The sequence below is a fragment of the Pararge aegeria genome, chromosome 22 (assembly GCF_905163445.1).
Source record: "Pararge aegeria chromosome 22, ilParAegt1.1, whole genome shotgun sequence".
Classification (NCBI taxonomy): domain Eukaryota; kingdom Metazoa; phylum Arthropoda; class Insecta; order Lepidoptera; family Nymphalidae; genus Pararge; species Pararge aegeria.
The window spans coordinates 2,458,604-2,484,907 of NC_053201.1; the positions used below are offsets into that span (position 1 = coordinate 2,458,604).

Here is a 26,304-nt window from a genome sequence, read left to right on the forward strand (position 1 = left end):
ATTGATTTGTTCAAATATTTTGTTTCAAAGAAATTATCAGTTAATGATTGGGTGATAAAAATAAGTTATCTTTTGACCTTTTATCTGGACTCTGCTGGGAGGCCTGGGCCGTGGCTAGTCATCACCCTAACGACAAAGACGTGCCGCTTAGCCATTTAGCGCTTCGGTACGATTTCACGTATAAACGGATTAGAAGAACGGTTTATAACTGCCATAGCCCTAACAGCAGTGGCGTGCACTTTATAGATTCGCAAAAGCACTGCCTTCCCTAATTTCTTGATGTAACTCTTGCAGTAGGATGTCCATTTTATCCATCCTGCTTTATGCCTACCCTGGTCATAAACTATATGGACGCCACTGCCTAGCAGGGTAGCCCTTTACCATGTTAGACTGCATCATCACTTACCATCAGGTGAGATTGCAGTCAAGGGCTTACTTGTAGTGGAATAGTGCAATAAATATTTAAAAAAAAAAAACGCAAAAAATTGGATCACTATTATATTTTTGTACATATCTTTAATACGTCATGTTAATGTTTATTCTTTAAAATAATTGTTTTATAAATATAACCTAAAATAAACTATTTAAAACTAAATAAAATCTCAAACGTCCTCGAAACCACCGCAGCGAGGCACAGTTCCTAAGATGCTGGCAGCATTGCCCCTTTGGATGGCCATACTAATTCGTTAGCCAAGGTAACTGCCCGCTCTATTTGTATTTGTTATTGTCAGGACAAGGTTTGTAAAAACACAGAACCCGAATTCTGTGGTATAAAAGATAATGATATTAAAAATAAAAAAAGTTTGTCTGTTCCATTGTTAGTTCAACCGTTGATTCGACCTCCATGAAATTTAGCTTGTAACTATGAAGAGAGAGTGAGTGTGTGGGATTTTTAAAACCAAAAATAAACGCGGATGACAGCAAATAAGTTTATCTTTCATTTCAAGTTTTTATAAAGTGTTTTAAGCATTTATTAGCAAAATTTGCCAATTTGCTGTCTGATGACTATCTCGACATCTATAATCACAAATAAAAATTGCTATAGAAATCCTTCGATTAACAAAATATCTAAATTTAAATAATAGGATGGGTTTTAAAATTTCTATAAGCCCACAAAGCCAAGACTTCCATAATACTAAAAATGTATTCTCTTTTATTGCTTCGGGTGGCACGAGTTTCAGACTATGGTTTTGGAAATATGGAAAAAATACATAGGCTGTATGAGTATCAACCTTTGCCGTTCCCGTTCCTTTTTTAAACACAGATAACGTCTGACGCATGCCACTCAGCTGCACCCACTTAAATGTTTCTCTGACTACGGTACTGCTATAAATTCATATTTAAACATTCCGATATCGAAGAAAAAAATACTTTTTAATTAAAGCTGTGAATTAAATTAAATTTTGATCTTTACAATCAATATTCCCGCTACCGCTTTTAAGTTAATAAATCTGGGTCTATGGCAGCAGTTTTCCACTCAGAAAATTGCAAACGGATTTTGCAATAATTAAAATATGATCGATGAAATATCATTTTGCTATAAAATAATAACGCAATGTTTAAATTAAAATCTTTCTGTTCAAATATGTATTTTTTTAGCGAGCGATGGAGAGAGCTATGCTTGGAGTATTTCTACGTGATCCAATCAGAAATTCCGTAGAAGAGTTACAGACACAGCTCAGCGAGTCGCGAAGCTGAAGTGGCAATGGGCTGGGCACATAGCTTGGACCTATGGGCGTAGGGATCCCAAGGTGCTGGAGTGGCGACCTCGTACCGGTAAACGCAGCGTAGGTCGCCCCCTCACTGAGGTGGACAGATGACATCAGGCGAGTCGCTGGGAGCCGCTGGAGGCAAGCGGCCCAGGACCGTGCATTGTGGAACTCCCTACAAAAGACTTATGTCCAGCATTGGATGTCAACTGGCTGAATTGATGATGTATTTTTTTTAAATGAAAGCAATAAAAATGGAAAAATTATTTCTGAACGAATCAGACAATATAAATTATTCACGATAATATTTTGATTGCGTCGGTTATAGGTAATAATTATTGAATTCTTAAATTATAAAGTAACTAAAGGTTTCAGGTTCAGAAGAATTTTACGAAACTTAGTTATATATTAGAACTATGTATTTATTCAATTATATTCTATAGACGGCCTATATTCTATTTGACGGCCGATTGGCGCAGTGGGCAGCGACCCTGCTTTCTGAGTCCAAGGCCGTGGGTTCGATTTAAACAACTGAAAAATTTTGGTGTGATGAACATGAAATTTTTTCAGTGTCTGGGTGTTTATATGTATTTTATAAGTATTTATTAAAATATTCATCAGTCATCTTAGTACCCATAACACAAGCTACGCTTACTTTGGGGCTAGATGGCGGTGTGAGTATTGTCGTAGTATATATAGAATACGGATCACCAGGTTCCCGGTTCGATACCAGGGTAGAGCACAATAAGTCGTTGTTCCCGATTATTATTACTAACACGTGATGAAAAACGCTGAAGCCCGCCAGCCCGCATTGGAGCAGCATGGTTGGTCAATGCTCTAAAAACCTCTTTTACTGTGGGATATTAATAGGTTGAGGACGCAGAAGTTCAAGATCTAAGAACTTGCTAATCTCGTGGCTTAGAACCGCCTTCCATAAATCGAGATTTAAATTAACTAAACAGTATAATCCGTGTTAGTGAAAAGTGCATTGTACTACGAAACTAGGACACAAAAACGTAGCAACTCTAAGTACGTTTATGGGACGGCCATTGGACTTTGAAATTAACGTTACGTAACATTACAGGTAAAGTAGAACTATTAAATAATCAATAAGCACGGAAAATACAAAATACTGTAGACGAAAGTAGAGAACATAATATTATGTAATCCATTGTAATAAAAAAAACATTTAAAACTGATTATACATTAATCCAATATTATCGATTTATGTAAGTTATCGTTAAAATAACTCTTTAATTGAAACTTGAAATTTCGATATTAGGCTTAATGAAAAAATATTTTTTTTTTTTTAATAAGATGAACTTACACGAGTTTTTATTTACGTAATTGATAAAAAAGCTGGGGTGTGAATGATTGCTCTAACCAGATTGCTCTTCTAATCATTTTAAATTACAATATGAGATGGTGATAGCAAAAAAAACCCTGGCTGAGTTTGTTGTGGGCTTCTTCTTAGACCAGGACGCGTTTGGAACCCTCGTAGCTTTAGTTTCAAGTTTACGAATATGGTTATCGCCATCATCTTACTACCGTGTAATTCACATGTAATGTACTTACGCATCAAAAGTGCCACCTATGGGCCTACTTGAAGAAATATATTTTTTTGCTTTTTAATTAAGCTTACAGTTTTAGATGTGTGAAAATGAAACATTTAACTACTACTACGATAATTCTAAATGTCCTTGTTGACATAAATACTCGTTTTAATGGCATGCCGATGATCAATCATTTTAAATTCGAAATTGGAATTGTATTTTTGTCGTTTGTTTTCTATTGGAACTTGATATTTTTATATGAGAAATTTTACGTCTCGTGCAATAATTAAGTAAAACATGCGTAGATAACTAATCCAACAAAACTTTAGTCTTAGAATTGTAAAACAAGAAAGACTGTCTGCCGCCACATAGCGGTGTACATGACATGGCTCTATCGACCCGGCGAGGCGACGCGCGCATTCAAATCCGAGAATGTTTTTATAAGAATTTCCCAATAAATAACATTAAAAGAAAGTATCATGTAGAAAAATTCTAAGAATTTCAAAATTAGAATTCCGAATCTCAAGCCAAGCGTTCCTATAACACATGAAGCGATGCCCAATTTAAAATTCGAACACGAGTTTACAATTACATTTTTAATTTCAAATTCCATTCAATAATATTTTTAAATATTAATTATTTATGCATTTGAATTAATTAATGATTAACAGCTTATGAGCTGATGTTATTTTCAATAAAAAATTTAAAGTGCCAATACTAGGGCCATACAGCCTGCGCCCAGTTGTTACCGTGCAGCGGTTACGCGCTGACGTCTGATCAAAAATAGACGTCCGTAACGGGGACAATTGATACGATTTTCAAAGGACACAATGGTCTAGTGTTTAAAATATAGTGTTCAAACAAAGAATTCTATTTTCTTACAGCGTGTTCGTTTGTAGAAAGTATTGTTTTAACGTGGATTGCTTTGTAAAGGCTGGTTTCAGCGAGCTATTTTAGGTCTACAACACATTTGTGCCTATGTTCCATTTTTACTCAACTTATGTCACTTCAAATCTTTGTTTTACGTACACTACACTTCTGCATAGTAAATAATTGGACAAGATCGGGAAATACTGTTAAGTCATGACTGCATTATGTCGAATTGCGTGAGGCGTCGATTATATTGTTTTTGCGTCGCTTTTGCTTGTATTCTATTATTTAATACTGAAGAATTACACCATATTATTACGTATAGTATAGTTACCAAATAATTATAACATACCTACAATAGTTATAATGAAATAAACTGTGTACATGATATTTTCGGTAACTATATGGAATTATTCTTTTCAAAGCTTTGGACATAAACTTGATATAACACAAGGATAAGAGTGTCAGGTTTCCGTGACGTCAGTAGATTTAGTTTCTGTCACGGTAAGGTTAGGTTATGTAATGTTTTAATATGTGAGCTTCTAAGTTGCACGCCAAACAACCTAAGGTTTCTGTCGCAAAGGCTTTTTACATAGAAATAATATTTCAAAGGGTTGTTTAAGTTTTAAATTCGAGCGAGCCGTGTGAAAGCTAATGACTTTTATTAATGAGTTACGGAATGTTTCTTAAACTACCTTCTTTAATTACTTTCTTTTATAATATGAATGGAGTGAACATTTTCAGTTCAAAATGTAACTTTTAACATTTTAGGAAAATATTTCAAGTTTCTACGTTGCACCGTTTGAATACGGGGTTGTCAAACGATGACGTTTAGGTGTCACTGTCAATATAATATGACAGATAAGACATTAATATGGTGCATGCTTATGAGAGATTTATGACAACTTGGACATTGTTTTTAGAGGACTTTCCTTTGTAACTGTTATTGTTGATAGTTCATCAGCCAGGTAGTAACTATTCTTCTAAGCGTATTATCATTCTATTTAGCATTTCAGTGTGATGTTGCGTCTAAGCCTTCCTCATCATCATCATCATCAGCACAGGCCTCTAATAGGATGGTGGTAGAGTTTCCCATAGTCACCAAGCTGGGCACATGGGTGGGTGGTCGCAGTAGATCGTAGTAGTAGCACAGAGAGCGCTGCTCGGTTCAGGTTTGTTTAGTTCTCGGTTTGTTCCAAAAAATCACTATATATTATTAGAGTATATTTGGGTTTTCTCTTAGAACTCGGTCTATAGTTTGGCATTTGGCGGCTCCCGTGGCCGGCAGAGCCCGTTAAGTTGTCGGTTCCGTTACATGACGTGATTATTACATTTAAACCCAAAAGCATTGGAGCAGCTTGGTGGGTTTACGCTGTAAAACAGTGTTAGCTCTTAAGTAGTAGTAGTGCTTTTTGGGACAGAGCTCATCCTGGAAAGCACTACCGCGATGCTTTTGTAATGCGGTGTTCCAATCTAAAGCGAGTGGTTGCCGTTGTGGCATATGAGGCTTAAAACCTACGCCTCAGGTTGTTGGACACAGGGCAAGAGGCTTTCATCAGCATAGGGGACAATTGTCTCCCTGGGAAAAAGATGAAATTTAACTTCTCCCACAGCTTTATCAACTCTCAGAGCACTGGCGCGGCGGACAAGTGGAAATGATATCCAAATAAAATAATGTGTAATAATAAACGGGGGTAAACGTCTCTTATTCCATATTCCCGTGCTTTAGAAAGTGGACGCGTTAATTATATCCCCTGTCAAGGGATATAATCGGGGGATATAATTTTTGTCTCCCGCCTGTGCTAGCCCTGCAGCACGGCTAGCATGGCCAGATAATTATCTCCTCGGAGAAAGTATAATAATTTAATTTCCTACACAGCTTTATCAACTCTCAGAGCATTGGCGCACAAGTGGAAATAATATCCAAATAATACCTATATGTGTAAAAATAAACGGAGGAAAACTTCTCGTATTTCATATTCATTATATCCCCTGAAAAATCGGAAGTTTGAAAACCAACTAATGACAGGCCTAAGACTATGGCGTGCCGTGTAGCGCACGCCTCTCTGGAGGATTTGGCAGCGATCAGGCCATTGATGATAGGACCCGCCATGCACTGGGGGGTGAAAACCCGGTGAGTGCGGTGAATACGCAAGTGAACCCCGTGCTCTCACTTATAGGTCTATCTAGGGACACACAGAGTTTTTAGTGGGTGCAAGTCCCACATAACTACTCCGTTTCCCCCAACGGAGTGGTATGCGTCAGGCATTTTCTCTGTATTAAAAAAAAAAAAAAAAAAAAAGGGGATATAATCGGGGGATATAACTTTTGTCTTAAGTGCTCGCAGTCTTGGAGAAGTTTTCTTATACCTATCAGAAGACTGTAACCTCAGAGTAAAATGGAACACATAATAATAGTCATTAAAGTTCAAATTCCTTTACACTTTCCAGCCAGCGCTCCTAGCGGGATGTTTTTAGTTTTTTTTATTTATACGTTTTATACGTTACATTGTTGGTGATTTGTCGTACAACAGTGACCCAGTTAATCTTTACAATGTTCCACTGGTATTGATAAAAAGTAGTAACCTTGAAAAAAATAAGAAAATTACATTTATACTTTGGTGTGTACGAAGCATCCTATATCGAGTGTAAGCGGCGCGGTGCGGCTGCAGTATCATTGTGGTTGTTTGATCAACCGCTTCTCAATTCCGAAATGCAAAAATTATGGTTGTATTTTTTTATCACTGGTGTAACAAACTTCAATTATTGATTAGGGTTACTATATGCGGTGCAGAAACCGATAAGGGGTATATATAGGTTAATTGATATAACTGGTTAGTCCGCTGTTATCTTAGACAGTACATCTCCAACTCGTAGTGCAAAAAATAGCAAAGAAGTATAAATAGAAGTAGATAAGTAGGTATATAATATATTCAAATTCAAATTCAAAATTCATTTATTTCAAGTAGGCCTAACATTAGCACTTTTGAAACGTCAAGTCTGTCTGTTTGTAGTGACTCTACCACCGGTTTGGAAGGCAGATTCTACCGAGAAGAAGCCGGGAAGAAACTCAACAGTTGCTCTTTTCCAACATCAAAAATTTACATTTTAACATTCATTTTTCTATCTTGTGAGAGATGAAAGCGGAGCCGGATGCTTCCAAGCAACCTTGTCATTATGAAATTCATCAATTGTATAATATCATTATTATCATCGCTTCAAGCGGTTGAGGTCCACTGCTGGACATAGGTCTTGTAGGTCCAAAATCCACGGTCAATCTTGCTTCCAGCGGCTCCCAGCGACTCTTTTGACGTCATCTGTCGATCTCGTTTGGTGGCCGACCTACGCTGGGTATATAAATGCGTGATCGGCATTCCAACACTTTGGGACCCCAACATCCATCGGATCTCCCCATTTCATTTGATCACCGAGAGATACTGCTAACATAGCTCTCTCCATCGCCCGCTAAGTAACTCAGAGTCTTCTTATGTGGCCCATAGTAAGCGACAACGTTTCATACATCTTTATATACTCGTATATATTTCTTGGGTACTGAACTCCTTCTAGGCGGCTGGACCGATTTAAATGATTTTTTCGGTTTGCGTTTGGGTGACACCCTGGATGGTTTAGATTCACAAATCAGCCCGACAGATGGCGCTGGGGTCAGCTAGTAAATATATATATATATGTTATACAACCTACCAAGCTTCCATAGTATTGTCTTCTACGCCTTTGGTTGCGAGAAAGAGATCGCTGTATAGGCCGCCAAATTGTACCTCCTACCTTAACGCTCATTATATTATATATTATGTACTTTGTAAATTTTCTGTGTGTGATATACAACAAAAGGTTACCAAAATCAAATTCAAAATTTTCTTTATTCATGTAGGCCTACCACAGGCACTTATGAAGCGTTCATACATATATGTTTACATAATTGGAAGGGGATGGTGATAACTTTGTTCGTCAACTTAAACCTATAGCCGGGTAATTTTTGTCCGCCCTGGTCTAAGAAGAGTCCACAACAAACTTAGCCGGGTAATTTTTTTTTTGGTTTCACCATTTTACAGTAAAACCTATTACACTACCTACCAATAATTCATTAATTCATTCATAAAAGCTAGACCTGGGTTCCAACGCGACCTGGTCATAGAAGAGCCCTTAGAAGAGTCGTAGAAGAACAAAAGTTCAAAATATATGTCAAGATTGTGTACGCTTTGTTAATAATTATCTAAGCCGATAAAGTATCGGGCATTGTACGTTTTCATGGTTACTGTTCTGTGTTCATACCACTTGACGCTCATTAGGCTAATAAGTAAATTACCGGCTTATCCGGAGAACTGGTGGGTATTACGAATCGTCTAATTTTTACCGCGGCTGCCCATTGTGTTCGTAAACGGATACTTCCCGGAATTTTGGAATAGCGTTCTGTGCAATAATTATTTTGTTGATGCTAGTTATTAACCTCCGACGCAAAAACGACGAGGTGTTACAAGTTTGACGCTTGTATATTTGTGTGTGTGTGTTTGTGTGTGTATGTGTGAGTGTGGGTGTGTGTGTGTGTTTGTGTGTGTGTTAAAATCGGTCAAAGATGACAAATGAAAAGGCTTGTTTAGTAGAACACTACACAGACAGGGTTTCCTTAGGGAATTATAATAGTCTGATTAGGCACATCCAATTGGCGGTGTTGACAGCGACCCTGCTTTCTGAGTCCAACGCTTTGGGTTCGATTTCTACACCTGGATAATGTTTAACAGTGTTTAGGTGTTTAACTATATACGAGTACCTACTGTTAGTATTTATGTGTATTATTCATAAAAAATATTTATCAGTCTTTGAGTATCCATAACACAAGCTACGCTTACTTTGGGGCTAGATGGTGATGTGTCTATTGTCGTAGTATATTTATTTTTTATTTTAAAGTTGGTATAGTAAAATGGGCTTTCTGAGTCCAAGGCTGTGGGCTCGATTCCCACAACTGGAAAATGTTTGTGTGATGAATGTGAATGTTTTAAAGTATGTGAAGGTTTATGTGTATATTATAAGTATTTGTATTATGTTCATAAAATATTCAACAGCTATCTTAGTACCCATAACACAAGCTACGCTTACGTTAGGGCTAGATGGCGAAGTGTATATTGTGATAATCCTACTTACTATTATAAATGTGAAAGTGTGGATGTTTGTTATTCAATCAGGCAAAAACGGCGAAACGGATTTGGATGAAATTTATCATGCATGTAGCCTTTGACATAGAAAAGAACATAAACTACCTTTTATCCCGATTCCTTAAGCAGTTCCCGAGGGAAAATGGAATTTACGAGCTAAGCCGCGGGCAGAGAGCTCTGAAATTTGGAATGCCTGTCACCTATGCTATGGAAAAGTACATGTACTTTATATACCGATTTCTCAAATAGTTCTCGTGGAATTAGAAATTGTTAAGGAGCGAAGCTTTAGGACCAATTCTGAAGTCAACGCTGACGTCGGGCAGAAGCCAGTATATTTATATATTTGTATTTATGGGCAACAAATAATTCCGAACGTAGTATATAACACTGTAGGTTTACGTAAAGAAAAAAATCAAACAGTACTCTAATAGTTGATAGTGGGCCTCAGTTGCAGGGATTCCTTTGGATATTATTTATTTATTTATGTATTAAGAGCACTAACAACATGCATATTAAACCTATTTAAATATAGCACACACACAATATTGACGGCCGATTGGCGCAGTTTGCAGCGACCCTGCTTTCTGAACCCGAGGCCGTGGGTTTGATTCCCACTACTGGAAAATGTTTGTGTAGTGAGCATGAATGTTTTTCAGTGTCTGGGTGTTTATTTTATAATTCATAAAAATATTCATCAGGTATCTTAGTACCCATAACACAAGCTACGCTTACTTTGGGGCTAGGTGGCGATGTGTGTATTGTCGTAGTATATTTATTATTATTATTAATGGCATAGAGAACAACAGTCTGCTGTAAGACGGGCAACAAGCGAGTCTATGACACTGTAGGTCCATCACATACCGAGCGATGCTAGAGAATCGATAGCTTGAATTCCTCTCCAGACAGACCGGCGTCGGAATTCTGGCAAGGTATTGCGGTAGCTGTTATGCTGAATCGCTTCCAAATTATGAATGCGAAACTGTTGTTACAGTAATTTTATAAAGTGTGTAAATATCCAACGTTTTGGTAACTATAATTTCATAATTGCCAGTTATTTTATTAAATTGATTAGGATTTTACAAATACCCTAAAAATTCATAATTAATAGATAGTTTTCAAGAAACAGTTAAAATTATTTGCCATCTAGTCCCAAAGTAAGCATAGCTTGTGTTATGGGTATTAAGATAACTGATGAATAATTTACGAATCATCACATCAACCCATTAACCCGCCCACTACAGAGCACGGGTCTCCTGCTACAATGAGAAAGGGGTTAAGGCCGTAGTCCACCACGCTGGCCCAGTGTGGATTGGTGGACTCCACACATCTTTGAAAACATTATGTAGAACTCTCAGGCGTGTAGGATTCCTCACGATGTAAACAAACAAATAATCAAATAAACTCCTCAGCTTTATAAATAAATATAACATATGAACTATTTTGTAGAAGAAGAAGAAGTGTTTATTGCACGTACAAATAGAAAGCCAGGTTAACAAAATAAACGATAATACAAAACATATGCACAAAGGCGGCCTTATCGCTTGAAGCGATCTCCTCCAGACAACCATTGGTTTAAGAAACATATTACATTAAACGGGATAGTGCAATATCCAAATTTGCTAATTATATACATTAATACAATACATACTCATACTACACATATATGTATAGTTAAGACATATATAGACGGCCAATTGGCGCAGGGTGTAGCGACCCTGCTTTCTGAGTCCTAGGCCGTGGGTTCGATTCCTACTACTGGAAAATGTTTTTGTGATGAGCATGAATGTTTTTCAGTGTCTGGGTGTTTATCTGTATATTGTATTGTATTTATGTATAATATTATCAGTCATCTTAGTACACTACGTTTACTTTGGGGCTAGATGGCGATGTGTGTATTTTCCTAGTATATTAATTTTTTATATATATTTATAGAAATGTGTATAAACATCCAATAATATAAATATCAATATATAAACTCAAATACATATTTCGATTTAAGCACACACGTAAAATTACATAGATCTTTTACTACATACTAGACAGGAAATAGTCTTTTAACCGCGATTTAAAGATATTTAATGATTTGGACTGTTTATTTCCCTCGGCAGCTCATTCCATAGGTTAACCACCTTTATCGTAAAAGAATTGCCATACGCCATTGAGCGATTAGCAGGAACGTGTAACAAGCTGTCATTATTAGCTCGCAGATTTATATGACGTACCTATAACTTTAAAATCAGTGATTTAATACAGCGGCATTAATTGAAAACCACTTGAAATGTTCTAAAATTTATGATATACTTCGGTAAACTTTCTCGCAGACAAAACGGCGTCAGAGTTCTGGCAAGGTATTCTGGCGAGTTGCTGCTACTGAATCGTGAATCTTTACGTAATGGGTACAACAATTCGTTTATGGGCTATGTGTTCTTACCGGAAGTCATTTTGACAGGTGCCAAACTGCAACATTTATTTTAAATTATAACTAATCTGACTCTGTAACAATACTACTATAAACAAGCTGTCTACAAGTTTACTACGTCTTTATACAAATTCCGTGGGAACCGTTTGTTTGTTTTTCTCGAGATTAAAAGTTGCTTATTTATTAATTGGTTTATTACGTACACTGAAAAAAGTACACAAAAACGTGCACTGAATTCATGTTCATCAAACAAACATTTTCCAGCTGTCGCTGTCGAGCCCAAAGCCTCCTTCTTATACCAGGGCGCGTTTGGAACCCTCGAAGCTTTAGTTTTAAGTTGACAAATTTAGTTATCGCCATCAACACACTTCTATGTCATATTTAACATGTAATGTACGCATCAAAAGTACCATCTATGTGCCTGTTTGAATAAAGAAATATTTGACTTCGACTTTGGACTCAGAAAGCAGGGTTGCTGCCAACTGCGCCAAAGTGTCGCAATTATAACTAAATTTATAACGAATTATACAAAGCAAATCATTACTGTTTAAGCAATTCAATATCAATGAATTTTTACTGACGTCACAACATGGTATACGGCGTAGTGGAGGATGACCTTCAGAAGAGAGATACGTGCGTTTCAGATCGCTGTGTGAAGTATCATACATAGATTTATTAACATAATAATATATGTTTGATAAGAGACAGTTTTGATAAAAAACGGAATTCGTTTTTTATAAACCATAGTATGTTCATTCCCAAGGTAAAATTGCTCACGGAATTTTGAAGCTTTAGTTACGTTGCTTACGAACCCGATGTTATTTATAAATAGCGCTTAATTTCATAGGTATTCGACTAATGCAATGTCCATTAAAATCGATACACACTCGCAGAGCCAGCCTCTACGAAGCAACCGCAGCCATTCAGAAATGTAAATAAGTAGCTACAATAAAAAAAATCGATGCTAATACAAAACGTTTAGTGCAAAAGACTGACGCTGCTTGAAATGACCCAGCCGAGTTGAAACAAGCGCTATGGTCGCTTATAACGAGCTCACGCCAACATGGCCGACGAGGAAAAACTGCCGATACCCCCAACATTTCTCGAGAAAGTACTCTTCTACACTACAGCTACCTTCGTTCTTCTCGCGATCTTCAGCTTGTTCGCATTTCTCTTTTTAGTACCCTTCGTCATAGAGCCCGCGTTTACCACAATATTCATGCAATTTGATCCTGTACCAGCGTTATGTGTCACCGCGCAAGTCAAACATCTCGTCGGCGCCAGTAACTGCTCTTGGGCTTCCTGCAGGGAAGGCTGCACCAAGGACCTGTTCGAATGCACCCAAATAAGAGTCAACTACAAACTAGGATACGCTGCGAACATAACAGCTACGGAATACGAAGCTCTCATCCGAGCAGAGAGGTCGTTGAGGAACTACGATTACGAGAACTACGAATCTCCAATAGAAAAGAACTATCCAGAAATGGAGGAACAAGAACTGCCTGAGCCTATTCCCACAGGGCTGCAGGGGAATGATTCCGAGTGGTACTTCACAGGTGCTAGATTATTTCCCAACGTTAAAGGCTGTGGGTATCCACCGATACTTAACTGTACAATTTTCTACGGCAAGTACAGGCCACTCGGCACCAATTACAGCTGCTATTACAGCCGAGTGGACCCAGGCTTAGTTATAACAGAATTAGACATGTGGCAGAACACCTTGAATTTGGTTTACGCGATGGCGATTCCGATACCATCGTTTATAATTTCGGTAATATATTTGACGTTTGCATATTTTAAGATTTACAATACAGAGGAAGAGTCTGAACAGGCTCCGCTGCAAAGCGACGCTGAAGCCATGGCGACCGGGGACGATGGGAAACCGACAACGCCTGGGTCGGACACCTTCAGGGAAGACCTGGCTTGTTTTGGTCATCAGCTGAAAATGCAACTGGCCAACGAGAAGCCTAAAGAAGGCTTCGAATCAAATAGCCCTGCAATTTCAAATTCTGCCTCATTATCTGGGTAAGGCTTTTTTCTTTCTACATCATACTCTTGCGTGGTTTGATAGTTTTTCAATTAGACACCTAAACTCTTATGCCCGTTTTCACTAAACCGTTTTCAGGAAACGCTTAAATCTGATACCTAATAATTTGAGTGTTGCGTAGCGAAAAAGAAACCTTTCACCAATTACTCTTAGCTAGACGGTCGATTGGCGCAGTCGGCAGCGACCATGCTTTCCGAGTCCAAGGCCGTGGGTTCGATTCCCACATCTGGAAAATGTTTATGTGATGAACATGAATGTTTTTCAGTGTCTGGGTGTTTATATGCATAGTATAAGTATTTATACAATATTATTCATAAAAATATTCATCAGGCATCTTAGTACCAAAACGCAAACTAGGGGCTAGATGACGATGTGTGTATTATGGTAGTATATTTATTTATTTAATATTTAAAAAAAAAAGCGCTAATGACTAACGACGTTAGGCGCCCTCTAAAGTTACGATACCAATTCGGCGGTGCGCAATGTTTAGAGAACTCGACAAATAAAAATAATACAAATTCGGTTTTTCATTATTTAATAACCTTAAATCCGTACGAAAAATTAAAAACATGAGAATACAAACACAAAATACCTCATTGTCGCGAGAATCATAGACAAGTTAGGTCATATGAGTTGCCTAGTGAAAATCGATTCATGAAATCAACCGATTGACGTCCACTGCTGGACATAGGTCTTTTGAAGGGCGTTCCAAACTCCACGATTCTTTGCCGCTTGTATATCCAGCGGCTCCCCGCGATTCGTTTGATGTCGTCTGTCCACCTGGTTGGGGGTCTATCAACGCTTTGGAACCACCTTGGAACCCCAACGTCTATCGGTTCTCCGAGCTATGTGCCCCGCCCATTGCCCCTTCATCTTCGCGACTCGTTGAGCTATGTCGGCAACCCTAGTTCTTCCACGGATTTCCTCATTTCTGATTTGATCACGTAGAGACTCCTGACATAGCTCTTTCCATCGCGCGCTGAGTGACTGTGTGCCTTTTTATGAGGCCCATAGGAAAATCGATTGGTGAAAGGTAAATGCCTAGGAATCTTCTTTGATTAGGCGTTACTTACTGGCAGACTTGCTCGTCGTTAGTAAAAACGGGCATACGATAGATAAAGTCTTAAAATCTTATATTTAATAAGTGTTATAAAACTATTTAGATATCAAAGTTTGAATGGTATTTTCAGTTAAATAATTATTATTCTGATTGGTAATTTTACTTCTAGTACCTTAATGTTATTTAATTTACTTTGTTGTCAATCTCGATTTCTAATCTTAGTAATGTATTTTCATACATATAGGTCCATTAGTGTGACTTTGCATGTCGAGTGCGTATTTATCACAAGGTCACTCACTGGAACTTTAACGAAATTGAAATTCCGCTCTTGTCTGTCAAACTTCGTATAGGCTACAAGTATTTAACCTAACGTAACCTATCAAGAATTTCAAAAATATGTCATCAAAGAGGTTTTGAAATGATAAGATATTTCATAAAATAAGACAAAATATTATTCCCAAACCAACCTTCAAAGTGCAGAAGAGTTTTTCGATCATTTGCTACGTAGATACTCAGTATAACATGGTTCTACGGTACCTAGATCTACTATTCATTTTTTCAGTCATTTTATTTAAGAAAAGTACGCACGACCATAGATTTAATAAAACATAATTATAACAATATTAGTAGATTTTAAATTAAGAATTTTCCCACTCTACAGGACCAAGTCATCTTTCGTGAACGCCTAATGAAACAGTCACACACAGAGGTACGTGTGTCATATGTGGCTTTATATACATGAACATAGAGTTCATTATTCCAAAGCAAGGATTTTACACGCTCAATAACTATGCACCCTAAAATCCTCATTGTAAATACAATACAAAATAACTGCAACAAGCTTCCTAAAATGTATTATAATATTATTATATATTATATAAAATATTAAAAAGAAAATATAAAATATTTTTATAATATTAATATAGTTTAGATATATATTGGTAGCTTTGTTAATTATTTTATTTTAGTAGTTAGTGGCATGCTTTCTTTTGTATAAAAATAATTATTGTGATTTTGATTTCTAAATATTAAATAGAAATACATTTTTGAATGCTCTTTATAAAGAGTTAAATGCACATTTTTATACACGATAACTTTTTTAAGTTTTACAAAGGCAACCAATATTCATAAGTGATAAAATACGTAGTACCTTTTATGAAAATTACGCTTAATTTTCTATACTCCGCGAAAAGAAGGAGAATCTGTATGGTGTTATTTATAATTTCTTCAATCCATGTACTCCACACCAAACAGATCTTCGGCAATGTACCTTCTACGCATGTTACGCTCCGAAACCGGAGCATCCTCTGGAGATGTTGACTTTACAATGAATAATTATTGTTAAACTACAATTATTACAATGAATAATTTTAACATTCTAGCTGCTTGTTCTAGTAAAAATACATACGCCACTAGTAAAATTAGGAAATGTTAATGTAAGCTATCTTATCGTACCTTTTTTGTATAAAGTCCCTCAGCTTATTAACCTTGCAATTGTAGACTCGACCCGTGATTCGAACCCAGGAACTCGTAGTCCGTACTAAAACAAGCTGACTACTACACCAACGAAGCAGTAGTATAAAGTAAAAGTTTCCAAGCAGTACTTTCCAGGAAAAATGACCTAGCAAATGTATCTTTTTAATAATCATAAAACAAATTTAAAAAATATTAAAAACACATTTTATTTCACAATTTTTTGGAAATAAAAGGTAACTACTACACAATATGTCAAGTGAACATAAATTAACTATTTTAATGGTATTAAATGCGGCGGCATAGAGAGACGGCAGGCTGACCACACTTGCGGGTTCAAATTCTGCCAGTTTAAAGTTATTGTATGGATTTAAAATTTATTTATTTATTATCTTTTCAAGGGAAACATACACCAGTATTCCACATTAAAGTAATGCCGTATTTTTTATATCAAGTTTCCACAACTTAGAAAATATATGTAAATGATTTATGATGAATATGAAATTCAATCCAAATCTTCAGATGTCAGATTGAATTGAGTAGTGCTAATCCATATACATTATACGCTAATCCATACATATCCATACACACTACAGGGTAGAATAGAAAAAAAAATAAAATGACTAAATTCAATCTGCCGAAGTTATCGAATAAGATCGGTTACTTTTTACGGGCGTCCTTTTTACCGATTTAAGACGATAAAAAAGTTGCCGTGTTTATATTATGCCGTCCATAGTTGGTATACATTTTATGTTGAAATAAAATCCAATGATCATTACTTATTTCATTTTTATGTAATAAATTAGGAGAAAAATCAATAACGATTTATTTAAAAAAATGTTGTAAACGTTTAAATTCTATTTATTTGTTTATAAGGCATCGGAAACGTCTTACACTACATTGTCATTTACTTCAAATTCTTATAAAACATTGAATTTTAATTCCAATTATAAATCTACATGACTGCACAACGTAAATAAGGGTTTTTTGTTAAGCAAAGTGTTAAGCAAATTAGTAGTGATTTTAATTATTTTTCATAAGCAATAATTAGTGTACACTATTTTTTTTTACTCTTCTTATAATCTTTTCACACCACTCGCTAGTAATTAAAGGTCAAATACGTCAATACATCCTAGGGGCTATTGTACTGGAGTCCTTTAATGATTTCAATAAGGAACATCGCTCACCTGAGTAAAATCTGTTCATTCTTATATTATTAACCACGCTCTGACGTCTGATGGCTTCCCTTTGGCTTATCAGACTCTGAAGCGCGAGCCACAGAGTATTGATTGTAAAAAAAAATCCTTTCAAAACTCGATTTAATTGCCTCGCGTGGTGTGAAAAGTAGGTCCAACTCAGGCTTAAAGCTGCCTTCGTTTCGGGCACCCCTAAAACCCTCGCTGCACTTATGATTCTAGGTGCCTCGCTACGCTCGCGAGTTACTCTAAAATCCCTCTTTTGCTTGAGATTTATTCCGGCGCCCGTAACGCAAGGCTTCGCTTTAATACATAAGGGGGCTTGCTGAAAAAAAAAACAAGTTTTTCTTTATGTATGTATGTTTTACTTATTTTCTTCAGAATTTGAAAATAACATTTGCACTAAAAGCAACAAAAATACTGTTTAGGTACATTATATATAACAAGTGAGAATAATCAAAAGACAACATCAGTTGAATTGGTGATTAATAATTTAAAATTTAATTTCAGATGACAGGGCTCCTGGAGAGGCTTTGGTTACAAAGTGCACCACGAAATGAGGTGAACGAAATGTACGAATGAACTTTCACTCTGAGAAGTTTTCGCTATGTCACAGAAGCTTTTTGCTTTAAAAATGGTCGTGAAAAAATAAAACTTAGAATTGATAATTGCGAAAATGAAAGATTTTTATAAAGCGTTGTGAAAAAAATGATATTAAACGAATTTTCGTGACAACAAGCATTCGAATATTTATTATTGTATTAATGTTTTGGGTGATGAATGAAATTTATTGCTATAAAATATGTGTCTTAACTTTTCTAATATTATGCTTATTAATTACTTATATTGCATATGTACTGTTTATTAATATATAAAACACATTTCGCCTTGATTTGTGCGTATACCTGTTAATAAAACATGCAATAAATTTGATGACGACGTTTATAAAATTTAAATATAATTTGGATAACTCTTTGTGTCTCTTATCTTTTTATTCCTCTTGATCCTCTTTTTTATTATAATATTATTCAATAATAAAAGATCTTTAAGTGAAAATGTATTCTTCATTTATTTATTCATTAAAATTATGAATAAATATTTATGAGAAGTGTGAAAAATTGTTACCTTGAAAATTCTAAATTGAATTCGTCCATTCTTGTAACTGATATTTATTATGCAAAATTGCATTTATTGGGATTGAAATAAGATTCTAATATAATTAATGTTATTCATATGTTTCAATGGAGCTGTTATTATTCCTTTGGTAAAGTACCTATTGCTCAAACATTAAAATATTTGCATAAAAAATAAAGTTGTCACGAAAATCTCCTTATATTATTATTAGATATAAAAAATAAAGATTTTTATCTCCTATAATTGTAAACATAAGACTCTTAACGCTCGCATGCCGATTATTGTATATGCACGCGTCTCTAAAGTGAAATATTTATTTTTAAATCTGTTAAAATATATTTTTAAGCATTAAGGCGAGCTGCTGTAGTTATGATTTTAAATTCAAAAAATGTGTTGAATCTTATATTGGAGGAAAAAAATAACTACTAAATATTTAATTAAAAAAAAACGATTAGGTTAGTTTTAGTTTTGTCATCGGCACAAGTCAATATAATATCATTTTAGTTAAAGGAAAAATATAAGATTAGAAGTTAATTCCACATTCATAATGCTTTACTTTATATTATTCAGGTAGGCATTTTTTTTTCAATATGGTATGAATTAATAACAATATTTTATTATTAAAATACGTATTATATGATAGTATTTTCAAGTTAGAAAACACGTTACTGTAACGTAACCCAACAGAACACAAGAAAAAAAATCCAAAAATTATTTTACAAGAACAGTTTGGTACAATAATGGGTCATTAGTCCAATTTAATTTCTGAAAAATAATCTAATGATTTCAATCTTATTTTTTTTTTACAAACATTTAACATATTGATAGAATATAATAAATATAAAATGGATTATATTATTGGATTGATGAGTATTATTTAGTATCGACTGCCTCCAGATGTTAATTAAAATAGAAATGTTAAGGTTAAAATTGGAATTCGAACAATTATCGTCCCTGCCGTAATACAGTAGACAGTATCGATTCTTCCGTCCCGTGCCTAAACTTTTTAAAAATTCATCGATACACGATGTCCATAGCCATCCGACCGTCACCTTTATTGAAGACCAAAATAGAGAAATGAATTTTCAAAATTACCTTGGTAATTATTTTATAGTTATACCAATCACGATTGTTTCATTGTTGTGAATCGATTTTATAGGAAATATTAAAGATAAATCGATAACAGCTCAACCTTATAAAAAAAACATGTAAACGTGTTTTAAAAAGACATACCGATTATTTATAAAGTACATATATATGTTTTTTATAATAATTGTTTCCAAGATGTCAATACCTGTTTTAATTCACTTATAGATTGGTTTAGATCATCACATTAGTATTTTTTCTTTCAGATTTTATCAAATAACGAGGAAGATAAAAAAAAGCTTAGCTTCTGACAATGCGTTTTAAATGTTCACAATCGCTAAATAAATTGATTGTATTTGAACACAGAAATATATTTCTGTTATATTATATGAATGTGTTATGTAAATTAAAAAGGCTTGTGAATATTGCATATAATAGAGTTAAGGGTATTGCGATATACATTTTATTTTCTTGTGACACTTCTAAAGCTTTGCTACTATGCTTTTAAGTAATATGTTGTTATTTTTAAAGGAAAGTTTTTATTAATATTCCTATTTACTTAACAAACCTAATATTATTAATTTTAAGATTAAACCTACCTACGTGAATGCTGTCATTGTATAAAACAAATTTGATTTAAGAATTATGTTAGACAATTTGGGGTTTTTTTAGCTTCAAATCTTTACATAAAAGTTCGGATGTTTTTGAGAGTAAAGTAAATTATAATTAATAATAAAAAAGAAGCTTAGACTGTGGAAAAATATTAAGATTAGTTAGATAATTGCAAAAATACCCACGCACACATTAAAGTAGTAAAAAAAATATTATAAGAGCGTAAATTTCATGTAGCAAAACATTAATTGAAACATTAGATTCCATAAAATATAGATAGTTATTTTACTATAAGAATATTATTTTTACAATTTCTTTATATAATTTATTTAAAATGAGCATCAGGTCACAAACGTAAATAAAATCTGTAAATAACTATCTTCATTCACCTTCAAGTGTTATAGCTAAAGAATTAACAAAGTATTTTTACACACCCTACACTTATTTTATATCATTTACACAATGAAAAGCTTATTTCAACAAAGTACCTAACAGAGAAAATATACTGAAGAAAGGAACGTGCAAAATATTGTAATAAAACTTTTTATACAATTTAATTCATAATCATACCTGTTGATATGTTACAAGCCAAGTACTAAGTGTCTGTAATACTGACTCAGTCATTCTCGACTTCGCGAAGATTCTCTGGACTGATGCTACCGACGATTTATTGGCACCCAAAAAATATTAATCCATAAAGAAAATAAACTTTAAAATGCAGTGTAGCCATCATTGTCTTTTTATATAGATTATTGGTATATATAATATTGAAACTGGCTGACATTGCCTGCTGATAATAAAAATAATGGCTACCTAAACTTTTATTTTCTTAAGACAAACATATAGTGATATTGTTCGGCAACCATTTATCAAAAGGGGTAATTACGTATATGAGAATTCTACCCAGAGAATCTGAGTAAAGGCCTTAATTTTCGAGCAGTCTCAAGTTTGCACATTTAGTAAAAATGGCTCAGAAATACTTTGAAACGTTGTAACTGTAAATTGGGTTATTGCTTCAAATAGAATTAGTAATCGAAAAGCAATTTATGTATATCATTCATTGAAATTAAGTCAAATTAATATCTTAAACTTAAATACTTTGGGTGTTTCAGTTTTTGCTTGTAAGCGTGAGCATTGATTTTAAAAATGATGTAAAATGTTTTCTGTATAAAACGTTTATATTTTCAATAAATTGAATTGAAAAAAATATAAAACTAAAATGGGTTTCTTAATTAAAAAACATATTTATATCATATACATGTTGTCAGTAAAAATGTATATAAAATTATTATAATACTTTAAATTATTTTCTATTTTATATGTTTTTAATATTTGCGTAACTGCTGCTGGGATGTGATAAAATGTATAGAGTGAAAGAGTAAATAGGCGGCTTTAAAATCACACACTCTAAGATGCTTAACTTACAAATACGACTACATTGTCTGACTTTATAATTATTAAGTAAATATTTAATTGAACAACAAAAGAACTGTTTTAATTAATTAATTTTAATTTTTCTATTTATTTATAATTTAAAAAACTTCTATTTACATTTTCATATTTTACTTATATTTTTTCTGAGATAATAATTTTTTGTTGCAGTTTATGTGAGTGCATATTTGTTTAATTGTGGAAGCAAAAAATACAATTTACAGAAACAATATAAGACAGTATTTATTATATTTATATTTACTCGTATGTAAAGCTGCTTCATCTTTGTATACAAACCATGTTCATTTGAAATTTTATATTAGAGACACATCACTGCCAAAAATTGTGGTCACTATTCACTCTTTACACATTTTTTTCTCAAAAACCTGTCCAGTGATTGTCTATAATCACATCTCTTACTTTATTAACCATAAGCTAAACATCCATATTTCTTATAAATGTAACCTGTCCGCTTTACACCTGCATCTACAAAAATACGCTTATTGCAAGACTATGAGTTAGACTTATTGAGGTCGACATAAGATTTATATAATTCATTATCAATTATTTCTATAACATTATTATTTCATAGGTATTTTATTTTCATGCAGTCAAATTAATAGAAGAATATATAATATTTTCTAATAATTATATAATACATAAATGTATATTATTTCAAAAAATATTTGACTTTTAATTATTAAGATATGAGAATCGTAACCTGGTTTCCTTATGATACTTTCTATTTTTAAAGCTTTTTTAAAGTTATTATTGTTAAGTTTTTATATTATTGTTTTTAAAGCTTATTATAACAACAATTCGGCGGATAAATTAAAGTATTGTAAATAAAAGGTAAAGGGCACAAAATATTTTGGGAATTACATGATTCCGAGGTACTTTAATTTCTATGTTCCAATGTTTACTATGTGTCCGTGAACCACTTATTTAGTAAGCAGAAACAGTCAATTTTTAATTCAGCATATTGTTGTTTTTAACAATTTTTATTTATTTTCCACTAAAACAATTTGATTTTTAAAGAAGCATGTCATTTTGATTTGACGTCAAATGAACATTAATGCATTAAATTAATGTGTGTCTTCTAAATTAATTCCATTGAATGCATATTTTGTCAAAAATAATTTTTATTCAATTATTTATTAAATATAATAAGTTGTTTAATTATCTAAGGTCTCTTTAAAATTAAATATTGTTATTTTTTGCTAATGAGATATTTATAAATAGCTATTATAAATATGATATTGTGTTTAAAACATAATATGTATCTAATTAAAAATAAATAAAACAACATTACGCTTACACACGTGCGGGGTTTTTTTTAATTTGATCATACAATAGAATTGACAAATAATAAAAAATATTGGCGTTACTAAATTTGATGCAAAAACAGATGCTTTTTAATACAAATAGAAATGTACCTGTCGAAAGTAAAATAAAGTTTTATTTATAATTATAAAATAATGGATAATTTCTAATTTACAACGTTTTAGAATTTATTTTATTTAACATTTTATAACTAATATGATATTTTGTTGTTTAATTATTCACTACATTATACTTTGTAAGGTTTTGTGAGTGAATTATATTAATAGCGAGAAAGATAAAACACCCGACTTAAATATATGAAAAAAAGCATTGGCACACAAGACTAACTCGACACCGATTCGACTCAAGTTAAAGCATTTAAATGTTTGTGCCAGTTACTACTATACGTGTAAGCGCGTTAACAATACATCGAGCATTCGCAGTGGCGTGCACTGGGTTTCTTACCAGGATATGCATACAGCAGGAAAATTGCATTAAACGGCAAAAATTCTCCTCCTGTACGAGTTATATTTCAATTTTAGGTAAGGCAGTGCTTTTGTGCATGTATGAAGTGCACGCCACTGGCCACGCGTCTTTCACCACACACATTATAGCTTAAAATTGTCTTCAATCATTATATACCTAGTGACAAAAAGTAAACTGTTCACAATTCTTACGGAGAGTTTACTTCCTAGTGGCAGGCACACGACCATTTGACCGGTCACATAAATTGAGTCGATATTTTTGCCAATTCTGTTGAACACAAATCTCTAATCTATATAAAAAATCAAGAAATTAATTCAAATTCAAATTCAAAATTTCTTTATTCATGTAGGCCTATCACATGCACTTCTGAAGAGTTCATACATATTATATGTATGAACGCTTCAGTTGACGGCCGATTGGCGCAGTGGACAGCGACCCTGCTTTCTGAGTCCAAGGCCGTGGGTTCGATTCCCACAACTGTAAAATGTTTGTGTTTATATGTATTTTCTAAGTATTTATGTATATATAATTCATAAAAATATTCATCAGTCATCTTAGTACCCATAACACAAGCTACGCTTACTTTGGGGCTAGGTGGCGATGTGTGTATTGTCGTAGTATATTTATTTATTTATTTATATATGTTAACATAATGTTAAGGGGATGGTGCTAACTTCGTTCGCCAACTTAGACCTAAAGCTACGAGGGTTTCATACGCGCCCTGGTCTAAGAAGAGCCCCCAACAAACTAAGCCGGGTAAAGTTTTTTTGTTATCACCATCTCACAGTAAATTTATATTAAGTTATGAAGCTAGAGTAGCAATTAACACGGATTTTTCTGTAAGCTTAAGTTATATACAAACTTTAAACTTATCGAGAGACATCTCAAAGATTTCATTTGGTAATTTGTTATTTAAAAATAATATACTATTGCCCATAAATTAATTTGCTATTTTGTGTAGCCTAGTAAACTGCACGACGAGTTTATTTTTGCTTCTAACCTGAATATTGTTACAGTCCATTTTCTTTTTAAATTTTGTTATATTTTTATGGATATAAAAATGGTCATTACATTCTATTCACACACTTTGAAAAGAACAGCACTCATTTTAGATTTCTTGAATTAGTTTAGCTTAGAGATTCGTGCTCAACAAAAATCGGCATCACTGCGTGCCTTTTTTTTTTTTTTAAGTACTAACAATTATTATTTTATAGTACTTTTAAGTAAAAGTAATAATTGACAGACCAAGGCCCAATAGATCTTTCGTTGACTGACCCGAATAAATCTTGCGGAGGATGCCATAACTATTTCATATTTAAATTAATATTATTGTAATTTTGCGAAAATTTATTGTATTCATCAATAAAAAAAAGAACTACGCACGTGTGTTATGTACATTTTTTCGCTGTTACGCGTCTTTTATATATTATAATTATTATTCATCGTAATGTTACATTTTCATTCATTTGGTACTAACTGTTGCCTTATGACCGTTTTGTATATAAAAGTATAAATGAAAGTTAGTAGTAAACATTACATTTATTGGCTTCGAAAATGTGTTTCATTTATTAATGGATGACCTTTTCATGCGCTTGCCGCCTAAATCTGGAATGAAGGCCGATTTGGTTCGAAATCTTTATTACTTACCATCCAAATAAAATCGACGAAGCTAAATACGCCTAAAGTCGATTTTTACTTACCTGTATACCTTATAATGTAGGTAAACAATCATTTTGTTGCTTTTTATTGAAATGTTTATTTTCAAATGATTAAAAAAAAATTAAACAAATGTAAGTACTGAAAGACAATCCCTTTTTTATTTTGTTAGTTTTTATTAATTTTATCGCACTTGTTTTTTTTTTTCATTTTTCAAACTTACTATAGACTAAAAGGTCGCGAAAAGATTATTTACAACACAAGTTTAGAAATATTAAGTTTACATAATAATTTTTTTTCGGCTAACTACAGTCACCCAGTTAATATGTCTAATTTTGCTTTCTATTAATTGGTAAAAAATAATAAACACAAAAAAAGGCTTTCATCATATCGACCCATTACCGGCCCACTACAGGGCACGGGTCTCCTCCCACAATGTGAAGGGGTTAACGCCGTAGTCCACCACGCTGGCCCAGTGCGGATTGGTGGACGCCACACACCTTTGAGAACATTATGCAGAACTCTCTGGCATGCAGGTTTCCTCACGATGTTTTCCTTTACCGTCAAAGCAAGTGATATTTTAATTACTTAAAACAAACATAACTTGGAAAAGTTAGAAGTGGGGGGCATCGAACTGAGCTCCTCGAAAGTGAAGTCGAGCTCCTACCCACTGCGCTATAACCGCTTTAAAAATACTTCAGTGGGAACAATTCCTTGTATTTAATTTTCAAATAAAATAAACAAAAAGTTATACAAAATTACAACCCTTAATATCATGAGCTGGAATCACATTTAGGTCAAAATAATGTGTGTGTGCGCATATGAACGTGTGTGAATAATTATTGTTTTAATATTATCTTGGTCCCATAACCTTTTTGAAGTTTCCATGGTAATTCTTTCTTTATTTCACTAGCGAGTTGAGTTAGCCTTTAACCGCAATCTCACCTGGTGGTAAGTGATGATGCAGTCTAAGATAGTAGCAGGTTAACCTGTTAGGGATTATGGTAGTCATAGTAGGGTATGGTACGGTAGCCTCTAATCAGTTTCTACGCGACATCGAACCGGAACACTGTAATAACTAG

At 33.9% G+C, this 26,304-nt stretch overlaps 1 protein-coding gene across 5 annotated transcripts; it reads left to right on the top strand.

The window, feature by feature from the left end:
• The first annotated feature begins 4,022 nt into the window (after positions 1-4,022).
• LOC120633691 (protein tipE) lies at positions 4,023-18,274 on the top strand. Of its 5 annotated transcripts, none has more exons than XM_039904005.1 (4): positions 4,023-4,219; positions 12,612-13,743; positions 15,487-15,534; positions 18,005-18,274. In XM_039904005.1, the coding sequence occupies exons 2-3, from the start codon at positions 12,782-12,784 to the stop codon at positions 15,512-15,514; spliced, it is 990 nt and encodes a 329-aa protein (XP_039759939.1). In that variant the 5' UTR covers positions 4,023-4,219; positions 12,612-12,781; the 3' UTR covers positions 15,515-15,534; positions 18,005-18,274. The 5 variants fall into 5 exon arrangements, with proteins under 5 accessions (XP_039759939.1, XP_039759941.1, XP_039759940.1 ...); XM_039904007.1 differs by having other exon boundaries at positions 4,023-4,164; XM_039904006.1 differs by having other exon boundaries at positions 4,023-4,149.
• The last annotated feature ends 8,030 nt before the right edge of the window (positions 18,275-26,304 follow it).

Coding starts and splice junctions, on each gene's coding strand:
- LOC120633691 (XM_039904005.1), top strand. CDS start 12,782: ATGGCCGACGAGGAAAAACTGCCGATACCCCCAACATTTCTCGAGAAA. Junction 13,744..15,486: donor AATTCTGCCTCATTATCTGG/GTAAGGCTTTTT, acceptor CCCACTCTACAG/GACCAAGTCATCTTTCGTGA.